Source organism: Barbatula barbatula (assembly GCF_947034865.1).
Source record: "Barbatula barbatula genome assembly, chromosome: 8".
Lineage (NCBI taxonomy): Eukaryota > Metazoa > Chordata > Actinopteri > Cypriniformes > Nemacheilidae > Barbatula > Barbatula barbatula.
Genome location: NC_136771.1, coordinates 24,816,248 through 24,828,992, shown reverse-complemented (window position 1 = coordinate 24,828,992; position 12,745 = coordinate 24,816,248). Strand labels below are relative to the sequence as shown.

Here is a 12,745-nt window from a genome sequence, read left to right as displayed (position 1 = left end):
ACGAGGCGGCGACTGTATTTATTTAGAAACTGAGCATTTTTAAAGAGCGAGTGGACCTGAAGCAGTGAGCACATGAGGTGATCGTCACCGAGGGGATTTTCTCAACGTCTTACTGGAATACAGATTAACTGGGAATTTCACTTTCAAGCCTTCAGAGAGGCACAAACATTCTGAAAGGAAATATTCTCAACATGGAGTTTAAACACACACGTCTTCTTTGGGGTGAGTAGATCATTTCACTGGCTTCAAATGTTATGCAGTGAAAGTTTAAGTCGGTCTTCTGAGTGTGTGTGTGGAGTCTCTGTGTGTGTGTGTGTGTGTGTGGACAATGACTTGATTCTTTCAGATAGAGGATCTCTGCTGTCACACATCATCACCGTGAAAGCAGACAGACATCAACAATACATCACTATATCATGAGCGATCTTCTTTTTCCACACAAACACATCCCAGACAGACAGACAAGATGATACAGATCAGAAAACTGAAAAATAAAACATCAACGTGTGTGTGCATGTGTGTGTGTGTGTGTGTGTGTGTGTGTGTGTGCATGTGTGTGTGTGTGTGTGTGCATGGGTGTGCGTGTGTGTGTGTGTGTGTGTGCGTGTGTGTGTGTGTGCGTGCGTGTGTGTGTGTGTGCATGTGTGTGCATGTGTGTGTGTGTGTGTGCGTGCGTGTGGGGGTGCATGTGTGTGCGTGTGTGTGTGTGTGTGTGCGTGCGTGCCACACCTGCCAGTGGAGGAAGAATTGAGGGCAATTCGCTGATCGTAAAAAACGTAGACATATTTTAAAGTGACTTGAAAGGTTTTAACAGTTGTTTGATTTATTCCACCACAACAGATTCTCTTCTTCGATTCTCTTCGTGTATTTGTTCACATTTAATGGCAAATTATCTTCTGAATATTAACTGTAAAATAACATGAAATGTAAATATCTGTTTGTGTGAAGAGGAATTTGTGGCCACAGTCATTTCTTTGGGTTTTATTTGTGAAGATCATCTTGCCACCGTTGGTTTATTTCATCATTTTCATTCATTTCTAGCTCCTCACTCATTGACGAACACCACAGAATATTGTGTCTAGTACGGGACTCTCTATCGTACCCGTCACAAATATATATTTTCATGAATGTGAAGAATATCCTATCATTAAATGTAATTGTGGAGTAAAAACATCACAGATGAACCTCTGATGGTTCATTTTCCACTGAGGTAGAGGTTGTCATAACAGATTTTTCTTTCAAGAAGCAGATCATCAGTTTGATTTAAACCACGCATTATGTTACGGGCCAACTCAGAAACGTCTTGTTTGCTCGCCAAAGCAAATTAAGAGGGATAACGGTTTCACCGAGCTGGAATTAAAATCTCATTGGTCAGAAGATGCTTATATAAAAGTTTCCCACCACAAGTTATTATTTTCTTGATCTGTGATCACATGATGGAGTGACACTTTTAGAGTTGCGAGTATCTCCTCCGTATCCATGTGACGCACCATTGCAACTTACGGCACCTGCCGCCTTTGGAGTATACATTTTACACCATGATGGTTTCGTTTCTCTACAGAACCCACAGCGCGTTATCAAGGAAACCTTTGAAACTTCTTCATAAAATCCCCACAGTATGAATCACACATTGCCATTGTCATCCACTGATGTTTCCACGACGCGCTGTGACTGATTCGGAAATATTGTTAACATTGCTGTGGTTTTAACATGTGGTTTGATATGATATGGTATGATTTAATGTGTTGTTCGTGTTATTAAATGAACACGTTGCTTATATTTACCGAAATAAACATTTATGTGATGTTATCTCTTTGAATCCCCAACTCATATGATGAGATACAGAAATAAAACCAGTGAAATCCCCCTTAACTTACACTGACATTGTCCAGGCTCAGAGTTACATCCAAATCATGGAAAATTGGTTTTGCCAACATTCCGGCTAAGATTTGAACACTCAACATCGCTCGTCTCTTCATTGTAAAGCCTTTATAATCTCTTAAATTTGACTTTTATAAAAATTGATTTATGAATGAAACAATATACAAGACTTTGAACACACTAGATCAAAGTTCCACACACACAGTAGATTCAACGTTATTACTGTAACATTATATTCATGACTACAGACACAAATTTCTTCTTCACTTTCCATGTTGATCAAACTCCCCTGAAAGTCTTTTTATATAAATTCATTTATATTCCTCAGGTTGCAAATGATTTTAAAGGTTCATGTTGTTGTTGCTGTGGTCGTCGTTCGCCATGAAGCTGATGCTCTTTGTTGTAAGCTGAGTTTTGGGCCAAATAAGAAAACACAGTCATGATCCCTGTAGAGCGGAATGCAAAACTGATCTATTTGGTCCGTAATTCAACCAAACCATGCATCAGTCACAATATCACATCCATTTATCGTGTGGGGTTTGTGACTGTAAATATTTAGACAGACCGCAGAAGCTAAAAGAGTCCATCATGAAGCTGTGCAGCACTAGATGCATCACTGTTGTGTAAGAGTGTTGCTGATGGAAAATCTTCTGTTGCTCAGTTATACAGTATATGTAGAGGTGAAATAAATTAGACGCGGTGTGAAACCGCTGCTCACAATGTTCTCTGAGTGAAACGTGTTTGATCTTCACACACAGCACATTATGTGTGAAAGTGCATTTGTGGTTTCATGGGCACGTAGACACTAGTATGTCAAGTGTATTGTGTCTTTTTGCTTAAATTATGCCTGATGTGACCCGCTAATGTCCAAGCTAATATAGAGACGGATGGATAGACATGTGTTTTACAGCTACAGGTCCATATGTATTTGGACACAGGCACAATTTTCATACTTCTGGCTCTGTATGCCACCAGAATGAAATTAAAATGATACAATCAAGATGAATTTGAAGTGCAGACCTTCAGCTTTAATTCAAGGGGTTGAACAAAAATATCAAGTAAACATTTTAGGAACTGCAGCCATTTTTATACACAGTCCCCCCTCGATGTGATTGGACAAATTAATATAATCGTAAATAAAATGTAAATGTTTAATATTTTGTTGAGAATCCTTTGCAGGCAATGACTGCCTAAATTCTAGAGCCCATGGACATCACCAAAGACTGGGTTTCCACTGGGTTTCCTGCTTTGTGATGCTTTGCCAGGCCTTAACTGCAGCTGTCTTCAATTGTTGTTTGTTTGTGGGTCTTTATCAGGGCTGGACTAGGACAAAAAAAGGGCCCTGGCATTTTTACTCAGACCGGCCCACCACAATGGGTCGGACACAACCAACCAGTACACCATCCTTGCGGTCCCTGTAGATATGCATATCTACTGTTCCATTCCCCCAAAAACCTACAAAGCTGAGAACTAAGTGCCATGGACCAGTGTACCAGTGCAAGTGGACCAGTGTACTCACTCTCTCTTGACTGACTCTCTGGTGATAGACCTATACCTACTTGTGGTGTGATTCGCGCAAATTGAGCATTAGTAAGGGAAGCCAAACAATCCAATAGTGGAATAAGACAGCGGGGTATTACAGAGCTCGCGCCGCGCTGACATGTCATCTGCGCAATTCAATTTCCTATCGCCAAACCGATGGGCAGCGTGGCACCAACCAATCCGTTGCACTGACCAATTAAAACATAAACAATGTTCATTTGGCGCCACTCATTTACATTTTACCCATAAACCTCTGCTATTATTAACATAAATAGTTGAGGTAAAATGGCTAGGCGCAAAACGTACTACAATAATAAAATAAATTACCTGAACATGTAAACTGTCCTATATAATTTCCAGGAGGTTGGCGTGCTCCTCAAGACTACGATATTGGAAGTCATTGAAGTTTCTGCTTTGTACAGGTCTTTCCGTAGCCTCTATAGTATAGAGTCTATACATATGTGCAGTTCTTCAAAGTATCGATGCAAAACACTACCGTTTACTTGTACACTATTAAAGATAATAATAAAAAATATTATGCATTTCATCCTGATTTCGTTTGTCTTCGATCATGAGCTGTCCCAAGCTTTCTCAATACTTTTTTCTTCCCATCATTTTGGTACAGGTTGATCTTAGTTTCATCAGTCCAAAGAATGCTTTTCCAGAACTGGTCAGGCTTTTTTAAGTGTTTTTTGGCAACGTCTAATCTGGCCTTTCTATTGTTGATGCTTATTAATGGTTCGCACCTTGTGGTGAACCCTCTGTATTTGCTCTCGTGGAGTCTTCTCTTGATTGTAGACTTTGACAATGTCACTCCTACCTCCTGGAGGGTCTCCTTCACTTGGCTGGAAGTTGTGAATGGGTTTTTCTTTACCAAGTAGAGAATCCTGCGATCATCAACCACTGTTGTCTTCCGTGGATGTCCAAGCCTTTTTATGTTGCTGAGCTCACCAGTGCATTCTTTTTTTCTCAGAATGTACCAAACAGTTGATTTGGCCAGTCCTAATGTTCCGGCTATCTCTCTGATGGATTTGTTTAGTTTTTTAAGCCTAATGATGGCCTCTTTGACCTGCATGTAGAGCTCCTTTGAACGCATGATGAAGGTTCACAGCAATAGATTCAAAATGCAAATACCACACTTAGAATCAACTTCATACCTTTTACCTGCTTAATTGTTGAAGAAATAATGAAGGAATTGCCCACAGCTGTCCATAAAACAGCTCTCGATTCAATTGTCCAATTACTTTTGGTCCCTTGAAAAAGGGAGGTAGCTACTCTCAATAGTTGTAATTCCTAAACCCTTCTTCCAATTTGGATGTGAATACCCTTAAATTAAACCTGAGAATGTGCACTTTCAGCCCATATCCATTATATCACTACAGCTTGAATAGGTTTAGGAAAAACCTAACAAAAATAAAAATTGTGCCTGTGTCCAAATATATATGGACCTAACTGTATATTTATTCTGTCTTCACCAGGTGTTCTCCTGCTCTTTGGTGGATCCCATGGATGTACCATTGGATTCATACTTAAGAAAGGCAGTTGTTTTGGTAATGAACATTTCAAGTATTTTTCTATTGTATCCCACATACACACAGTTAATAATGTTGTGTAACTTCGCTAGCTTTCGTAATTAATGACAACATCTTTCTCCCTGTCTCTCAGATGAAAACGAGTGTGAGACGACACCAAATCTGTGCGGCAAAAATGCTACGTGTATAAACACAATTGGAAGTTATTATTGCATCTGTGAAGAAGGCTTTCGATCAAAAACTCAAAATTTCACAGCGACAACAGGACAGTGTGAGGGTACGAGATAACACACAACACAATATGATGCCATATAATACTATACTTAAGACAAACGCAGACATTAATGTACATGAATGTTTCACATTAAATGGTTACAATGACCAGAAACAATACAAATGTTGAACATAATTGTAAAAAAATATATGAATGTAATACTTAAAATTGCTGTTTTCCTGTCAGATATAAATGAGTGTGTCGAGACTCAATTGCCATGCGCAGATACACAGACGTGTAATAACACCATGGGCTCTTTCAACTGTTCGTGTCCAACTGGATATCGCATGAAAACAAACAAGGAATGTGAAGGTGAAGGTTTTAACTCATTTTAGACTCCGTGTATAAACAGAAACGTCACCCAAAAATGAAACGTCTGTCATCATTTCCTTTCCTTCCAGTGGTTCCAAATGTGTATACATGTGTTTGTTCTGATGAAACACAGAGAAGATATTCAGAAGAATGATTTTAACCAAACAGATGTTTCCCCCCATTGACTCCCATAGTAGGAAAAAACCCAATGATCGTCAATGGTGTCCCAGAACTGCTTGGTGTCCCACATTCTGCAAAATGTCTTCTTTAGTGTTCTACAGGATAATGTCATTTTTCCTACTATGGGAGTCAATGGGGGTCGAGATCTGATCTCGTTATCTGATGTTATAATCATTCAATTTCTCCTTATCACACTTTCTGTGTGTTCATCAGAACAAAGACATTTATATACAGTTGGAACGACTGGAGAGTGAGTAAATGATGACAGAAGTTTCATTTATGGGTGAAGGATCACTTTATTGTGAGTTTATTGGGTGTAGAAAGAGTCACATCGCGTTGGTCAGATCTCATGCTTTTGTGTACACAATTTAAAAGCCAAGATTGATTTTCTGTGGGATCTTTCTTTGTGTTTCCTTCATTTCTTCTGCCTTTACTCACACACGGCAATAAGCTCTCTGTTCTCACCCGTGTGTGTAATTGTGTGCTGCAGATGTGGATGAGTGTGTGTCATCCGTATGTGGAGCTCAAGGCAGTTGCATTAACACACCTGGTAGTTTCGTCTGCATTTGTTCTTCGGGCTTTCAAATACACAACTCCAGCGGTCCGTGTGAAGGTGAGGGCCAGTGTGAATGATCCTAACACATGAGCTTCATGTGCTGTCTGTGTCTTCTCTCGTGTCCTGATGTGGTTCAGTCAGTGTGTAAACCCAACCTGCTGAACAGACAAAACAAACGACTCAATAAGTCCCCTGCCTGGTCAAATGCACAGCCTACACCTGTTAAGACATATTGATTTGAAGGATCCCCCCTAACACCCATCCACTTCAAGACTAATGCTTCATCGCAGTGTAAATACACTACCAGTTATGCTACAGGACGTTCCCATTTAGTTATATAAACGTTATTTCTGAATGTTTTGTTGGAACATTCCACCAACAATGTAATAGCAACGTTTCGGGAACGTTTTCTGTAACATAATGTCAATTAAAGGTTATTTAACATTACTTTCTCTCTCTCTCTCTCTCTCAGACATTGATGAGTGTGAAGTCTTTACTAATTTGTGCGGCACACATGCTACATGCAACAACAGTCAGGGTAGCTACAGCTGCAGATGTCACCCTGGTTACAGTAACTATGGCAACAACCAGTCAAAATGTTTAGGTAAATATGAAACCAGCTGCTGCGTCCCAATTTGCGTCCTCATGCTGTGCCTTTAAAGTATGTAGTGTTTTTGTTATGGAAAAGTATATACATTTTAGTGCATAGCTAAACAGTATGCACGCACTGGGACATACTAACAGGAAAGAAAAGTGGCCGCTGTTGCCTAGACAACACTGTGACCAATAACTGTCACGAACATCAAAATACAGCTCTTCCTTCCTCTATATTGTATGTAGTGTTTACTGTATACTAACATTTATTATTTAAGCGAAACATCTTATAATTCATTTTGTTAAGGAAGTGTGGCGTCATTAAACTCCGCCCCCTCTCGTGGTGAGTTGTGGGTAATATCAGCCGTTAAGTGTCCATGGATTCACACTTTCCATCCGGGTTCTTTGAGAATACTCAGTTCAGCATACTTTGATGTGGGACATTCTAGTTCTAGTTTCGAATACTATTTAGGACGGATAGTATGCAGATTGGGACGCAGCAAGTGTATCTGTGTTCAGTTCAAATGCACTGCTGTATTTATTGTGTGTAATATCATTTGTATAAATGTACACAACTTGAAGTGTCATTTGACTGTTGTGCGCAGAGATTAAATGTGAGCAGTTTAACGGAGAGTCGAATGTGGACGACATGCCTATGAAGGTAAATGTATAACTTGACAAAGATAAGCACATAAAGAAACATGCCATTTTAAAAAAGATATCTGCATAAATCTGCATAGATATCCATGTTTGAAGCAGAGATAAAAATGCTCCAACTTTCAGCTTTAATAAAGTTACAAGAAATGCAAGTGATCAGGTTCATTAAAGACCACGAGTATATGTTCCACTTTAACGTCTGTAAACATCCGATGTTGGACATTTATCAGATCTGGGTCAAGTGAACAACAGGACATCCTCTAGATCTTTTAGTTTCTTAAGTAAGGTGCCCCAATTATTGAAATTAGGGTTTATTCAATTACAAATGTTGAAGTTTTACTTGCATACTTTGATGCAATTCCAAATTAAATGTAATTTCTTATGAAAAAAAGAGTGGGCGTGGCTTTCGTCTTTCTCTGCAATTTGATTGGATGTATGCGTTTTGAAATGGGACTGTCTGTAGACTGACAGATGAAGGGGCGGAGTTAACGGATCATCCGGCCAAGCCGTCTAACATACGTCGTTTAAGATGGAAAGTCATTACAGTCATTTTCAGATTTTAACTAAAGATTTTGAGAACACACACATTTTAAAAAGAGAATGACCCACATTGATAAATATTTACAATAAACGCTGTAATATTTCATGAAAAAATAGACATTGTAATTATTTATTTTACTGGAACTTTAAATCTTCGTCGTCAGATTTATTGTAGCTCTAGGAACATTAATATACGAATTAGCTGACGTGACGAGGTATGACAACCCCACCCCAGCAGCTTATAAATAATATTACTATATGAATACAGTAGACATGTACAGACAGACTTACAGACCTTGAGCGCTCTGTGTTCCTTTAGTTGAAGAGTTTGCTGTCCCTGTTGAAGGACACTTGTAGGACTCTGACTGATCCAGATGGAGATCATCACAAGGGCGAGCTGTTACTGGAGGTAAACACACACACACACATCTGTCACGATCAGCGGTTGGAGTGTCCTGCAGTGACACAAGAGGGCACTCCCCCTTTACCCCGACTGTCACTACACACTACACTTCCCATAATGAGTCCAACAATGGATTATGGGAAGTGTAGTGTGTAATTACAGTCCGGGTGATGGGGGTGTTGGACACTCCAACTGATGATCGTGACAATATCCATATTAAAATCACATAAATGATCAAGATCTAATTGTTCAAATGTATGATGCTTTACACACATTTCTATTTCTGTGCATTATCATCACTGTTTCTTGTTTTCCCAAACTCATTTGTTCTTCGTGTTGATAGAGTTGAAGTTTTAAACTTGAAACACTTTTACTTCAGTGACAGTGAATCTCTTTGTGTTTGACCTCACAGAATCTGTTCACCTCCACCGATGAGCTGCTGTCGGACGGTGACATTGCTGATGGCAGAATGTTGAGTCGTTTCTTAGGTGCGGTGGAGAACAGCATGCGTCTGATAGGACCGCAGCTCAAAGAGCCGGTTACCCGGATGGAGACGCACAGCACCCGTAAGACACCCGGACACCCACCACAGACAATTTATGCATTTGGCAGACGCTTTTATCTATTACATTTGATTCTAAGTATGTGTAATCCTCTGGGATGGAATCCACGACCTTGGCATTGCTAGTGCCTGATCTAACCACTGAGCCACAGGAAAGCTATTCAGAAATAACTTGTATAATTAAAAAACCTTTGTATGATTGTGGTACCACAGTCCATGGTTCAGACGTAAACATTTTTAGATATTTATATATGTACTTGAAAGCAATTCTATATGTTCTTATGTCCAGACGCAGAGGTTGCAGTGAGGCGGGGTCAGTCTCCTCCTCATGGGAGTGTCGTTCTGAGCACAGACTCCGTCCTCTTCAACACAAGCTGGGAAACAGTCGTCGGAAATTCATACCCAGGTTTGAATACACGTGGACATCCTTGTATCAATGATACAATATAATGTAATGTAAATATCTCGCGGTAAAATCAAAAGGTAATTTATCTTGCCTGTAGGTTTTGCGTTCGTGGCGCTGGTCAGTTATAAAGATCTGAATTCATCCGGCGATTCTTTCAACAAGATGAACAGAACGTTACAGGAAGAGAGCGGAGAGAGAAACATCACTTATCGACTCAACGCAAATGTGGTGACAGCTGTGGTCAGTAATCCAGAAACGAAACACCTGCCTGAGCCTGTTACTCTCGTCTTTAAACACGTGCAGGTAAAGACGTCAAACACATCAACTCGGTCCATCCAAACAGGTACAAGCGCATCATTTCTTTATTCCCTTTATTCTTCAGGAGAGGGCGGAGTCTAAAGACATGACTCACACTTGTGTGTACTGGGATGAGACGGAGGGGGCGTGGTCTGAGTGGGGCTGTGAGAAGGCGTGGTCTAACAGCACTCACACAGCATGTTCCTGCAATCACCTGAGCAGTTTCGCTGTGCTCATGGCTCTCTATCCTGTGAAGGTAAACACGGCGACTCCAAAATTGCCACAGACGTCCTGAACATTCATCATCCAGCATCTCTGTCTGTTTTCTCCTCCAGGACACATTCGGGTTGGTGATGATCACTCGCGTGGGCTTGATTCTGTCTCTGGTCTGTTTACTTCTGTGTATTCTGACCTTCCGCTTCTGCCGCTCCATACAAGGAACACGCAACAGCATCCACCTCCATCTGAGCGTGTGTCTCTTCATCGCCGACCTCGTCTTCCTCTGCGGCATATCCAGCACTCACAACAGGGTGTGTGTGTTTGTAAATATATACAGCACAGTATCATCTTACCTGTGAAATCTTTCAGGGCCATTGCGAGTTTAGCTGACCGTTCTGTTTTCTCTTTCAGGTAGCTTGTTCTATCGTCGCCGGGTTGCTGCATTTCTTCTTCTTGGCGGCGTTCTGCTGGATGCTGCTGGAGGGAGTGCAGCTGTACCGAATGGTTGTCCTGGTGTTTCACACCACCATCAAGCATCTTTACATGTATGTGCTGGGATATGGAGTCCCTCTCCTCATCGTCATTATCTCGGCCGCTGCTTACCCGCGGGGATACGGCACAGATCGACAGTGAGTGTTACATTTTAAATCCAGATTATATTTGTGTATGCATTTAGCTCAGTGGTAAGAGCATTGCGTTCACAACGCAAGGTTGTGTGTTGGATCCCAGGGGGTTGCAGAAACCTATGTATAAATGTATAGGATCATGCAATGTAAGTCACTTTGGATAAAAGCGTCTTCCAAATACCTAAATGTAAATGCTTTTACATCTGCGTGACGTTGTTGGCTCGTCTACAATACGCCTCAATGACTTCTGCTGTCAGACCTCATATAAACCTCTAGAAGACGTCTGAAAGATGTTTATGATTTAAAATGGATGCAAAACTTTTAGCAGATGTTTTCACACAGCAGATGTTTTCCAGATATTTAGCAGAAGGTTGACAGATGTGCCTGTGCTAACTGGCATCCTTTTAAATGTTTCTTCAGTATTATTTCACGTTCACTGTGTATTACAGCTGTTGGCTCTCTCTCGAGGAAGATTTCATCTGGAGTTTCTTCGCGCCCGTCTGCATAGTCATCATCCTGAATAGCTTTTTCTTTATCGTAACGGTCTGGAAACTGGCCGAAAAATTCTCCAGCCTCAACCCAGATCTGTCCAATCTGCGCAAGATCAGGTACTCATATCGGCAGTGTTGGTTTGAGTTAAAAAAACAAAGATTGGTTTTGATTCGTTCTCAATTTTTCTTGTAATTTATAGGAGTTTTACCGTGGCCGCCGTGGCTCAGTTGTGTATTCTCGGGGGCATGTGGATTTTTGGCTGTTTCCTCTTTCAGGAGAAGGGAACTGTGTTTCTTTTGTATCTCTTCACCATCCTCAACAGCCTCCAAGGGGCGCTCATCTTCATCATGCACTGCCTTCTGTCTAAATCGGTAATCAAACACACAGAAATAAATGCTTAACACAGAATTGTACAGTTTTGGGGTCGATCCCTTTGATGTGAAGGGACATTTAGTTGTGTACCCAGAACTCTTGGCACAAGTAATGGTCCACATTGCATTTCATGGTGACCTAAAACCGTCCCTGTGGGCGGTGGAGTGGGACACTTGTCAACTATGTTATGTTGCCCCCTTCAGGTAAGAGAGGAATATTGCAAGCTGATTAACAGGCTCAGGTCACATAAGGAGAAGAAATATTCAGAATTCAGCACCAACCAGTCAAGTAACAGTCAGGTAAATTTGACAGTGTGTTTGTTTAATAACAATAATAGTACATTTAAGAGTTAGATATAATTTTCCAAATGTGCCCTTTTACTTTTTACAGCAACCTCTACGGAGTGATCAGAACACGGGGGAGTCCAAGATATAAACATGTGTGTTCACAAACGCCCGACCTGAAAGTGTTCTTTCAAAAGACTTCTTACAAAGCTTTTATTCTGCAGCACATCAACAACGTGCCACGTCGACCTTATATCTTACCAATGAGAAGATACGTTAAGGTTGCTCTCTTTTTGCGTCTGTTCTGGAGGATGCTTTTGACATCTGTCTGGAGATGATTGGCCAATCATGTGTCTCATCTGTTATTGGAGGCGGACTTTTAGATTGTTCCCATTGGGAACAACTATAACGCCCAGGAGAGTTTAAGTGGTCTTTGTATTGCCTTAACAAGTATGAAATAGGTTATTTGCAATAGGTTTCATTTCCCTTTTATGGGCAAATGTCTTTTCGCTTACAATCTATCTTCTTTTTTTTATGAAGCCTTGCTGTATTGTAAGTCACAGACTAAAAATGATCAAGTGTCTGATCAGCTACACGCCACTTTATGTCTTTAAGCTGTTAGGAGATTCTACCTCTTTATGTGGGAAACAGAAGTGAGAGGTACTTAAAAGTTCAGAAAATATATCTGAAGATAGACTTTGCATGCAGTATGTCTGTCACAAAAAAAACGCAAAACGTGAACTCAAAATGTACAGACAAAAACACGTTTTTGTATCTTATGAGAAAAGGACATTTTTGATGCTATTTTTGTACTTGGTTTTTTATTTCAGTGCACCATTTTATCTGTGAAATATACAGAAATATTTCTGCGTTGCTAAATCAGTTCAGGTTCTGACTGAGGACAGTCTGCGCGAGGGTTATTTCTTCTGCATGGACAGTTTGGATGTGGTACTGCCATGTTTGTCATTAAAGATTAATAAACTGCCAAATCAAAAACTTTCGGCTACTTGTTTTTT

The 12,745-nt window shown here is 40.5% G+C and overlaps 1 protein-coding gene across 2 annotated transcripts; it reads left to right on the top strand.

Annotated features, from left to right (window-relative positions):
• On the top strand, positions 1–12,721 carry adgre5b.1 (adhesion G protein-coupled receptor E5b, duplicate 1). Of its 2 annotated transcripts, XM_079461696.1 has the most exons (18): positions 1–222; positions 4,902–4,973; positions 5,089–5,232; positions 5,416–5,541; positions 6,212–6,334; positions 6,750–6,881; positions 7,477–7,532; positions 8,388–8,477; positions 8,884–9,037; positions 9,323–9,439; positions 9,537–9,742; positions 9,822–9,992; positions 10,072–10,266; positions 10,367–10,584; positions 11,031–11,189; positions 11,273–11,444; positions 11,649–11,744; positions 11,836–12,721. In XM_079461696.1, exons 1-18 carry the CDS (start codon positions 192–194, stop codon positions 11,878–11,880), a joined length of 2,307 nt encoding a protein of 768 aa, XP_079317822.1. In that variant the 5' UTR covers positions 1–191; the 3' UTR covers positions 11,881–12,721. The 2 variants fall into 2 exon arrangements, with proteins under 2 accessions (XP_079317822.1, XP_079317823.1); XM_079461697.1 differs by lacking the exon at positions 6,212–6,334.
• Positions 12,722–12,745: the final 24 nt, after the last annotated feature.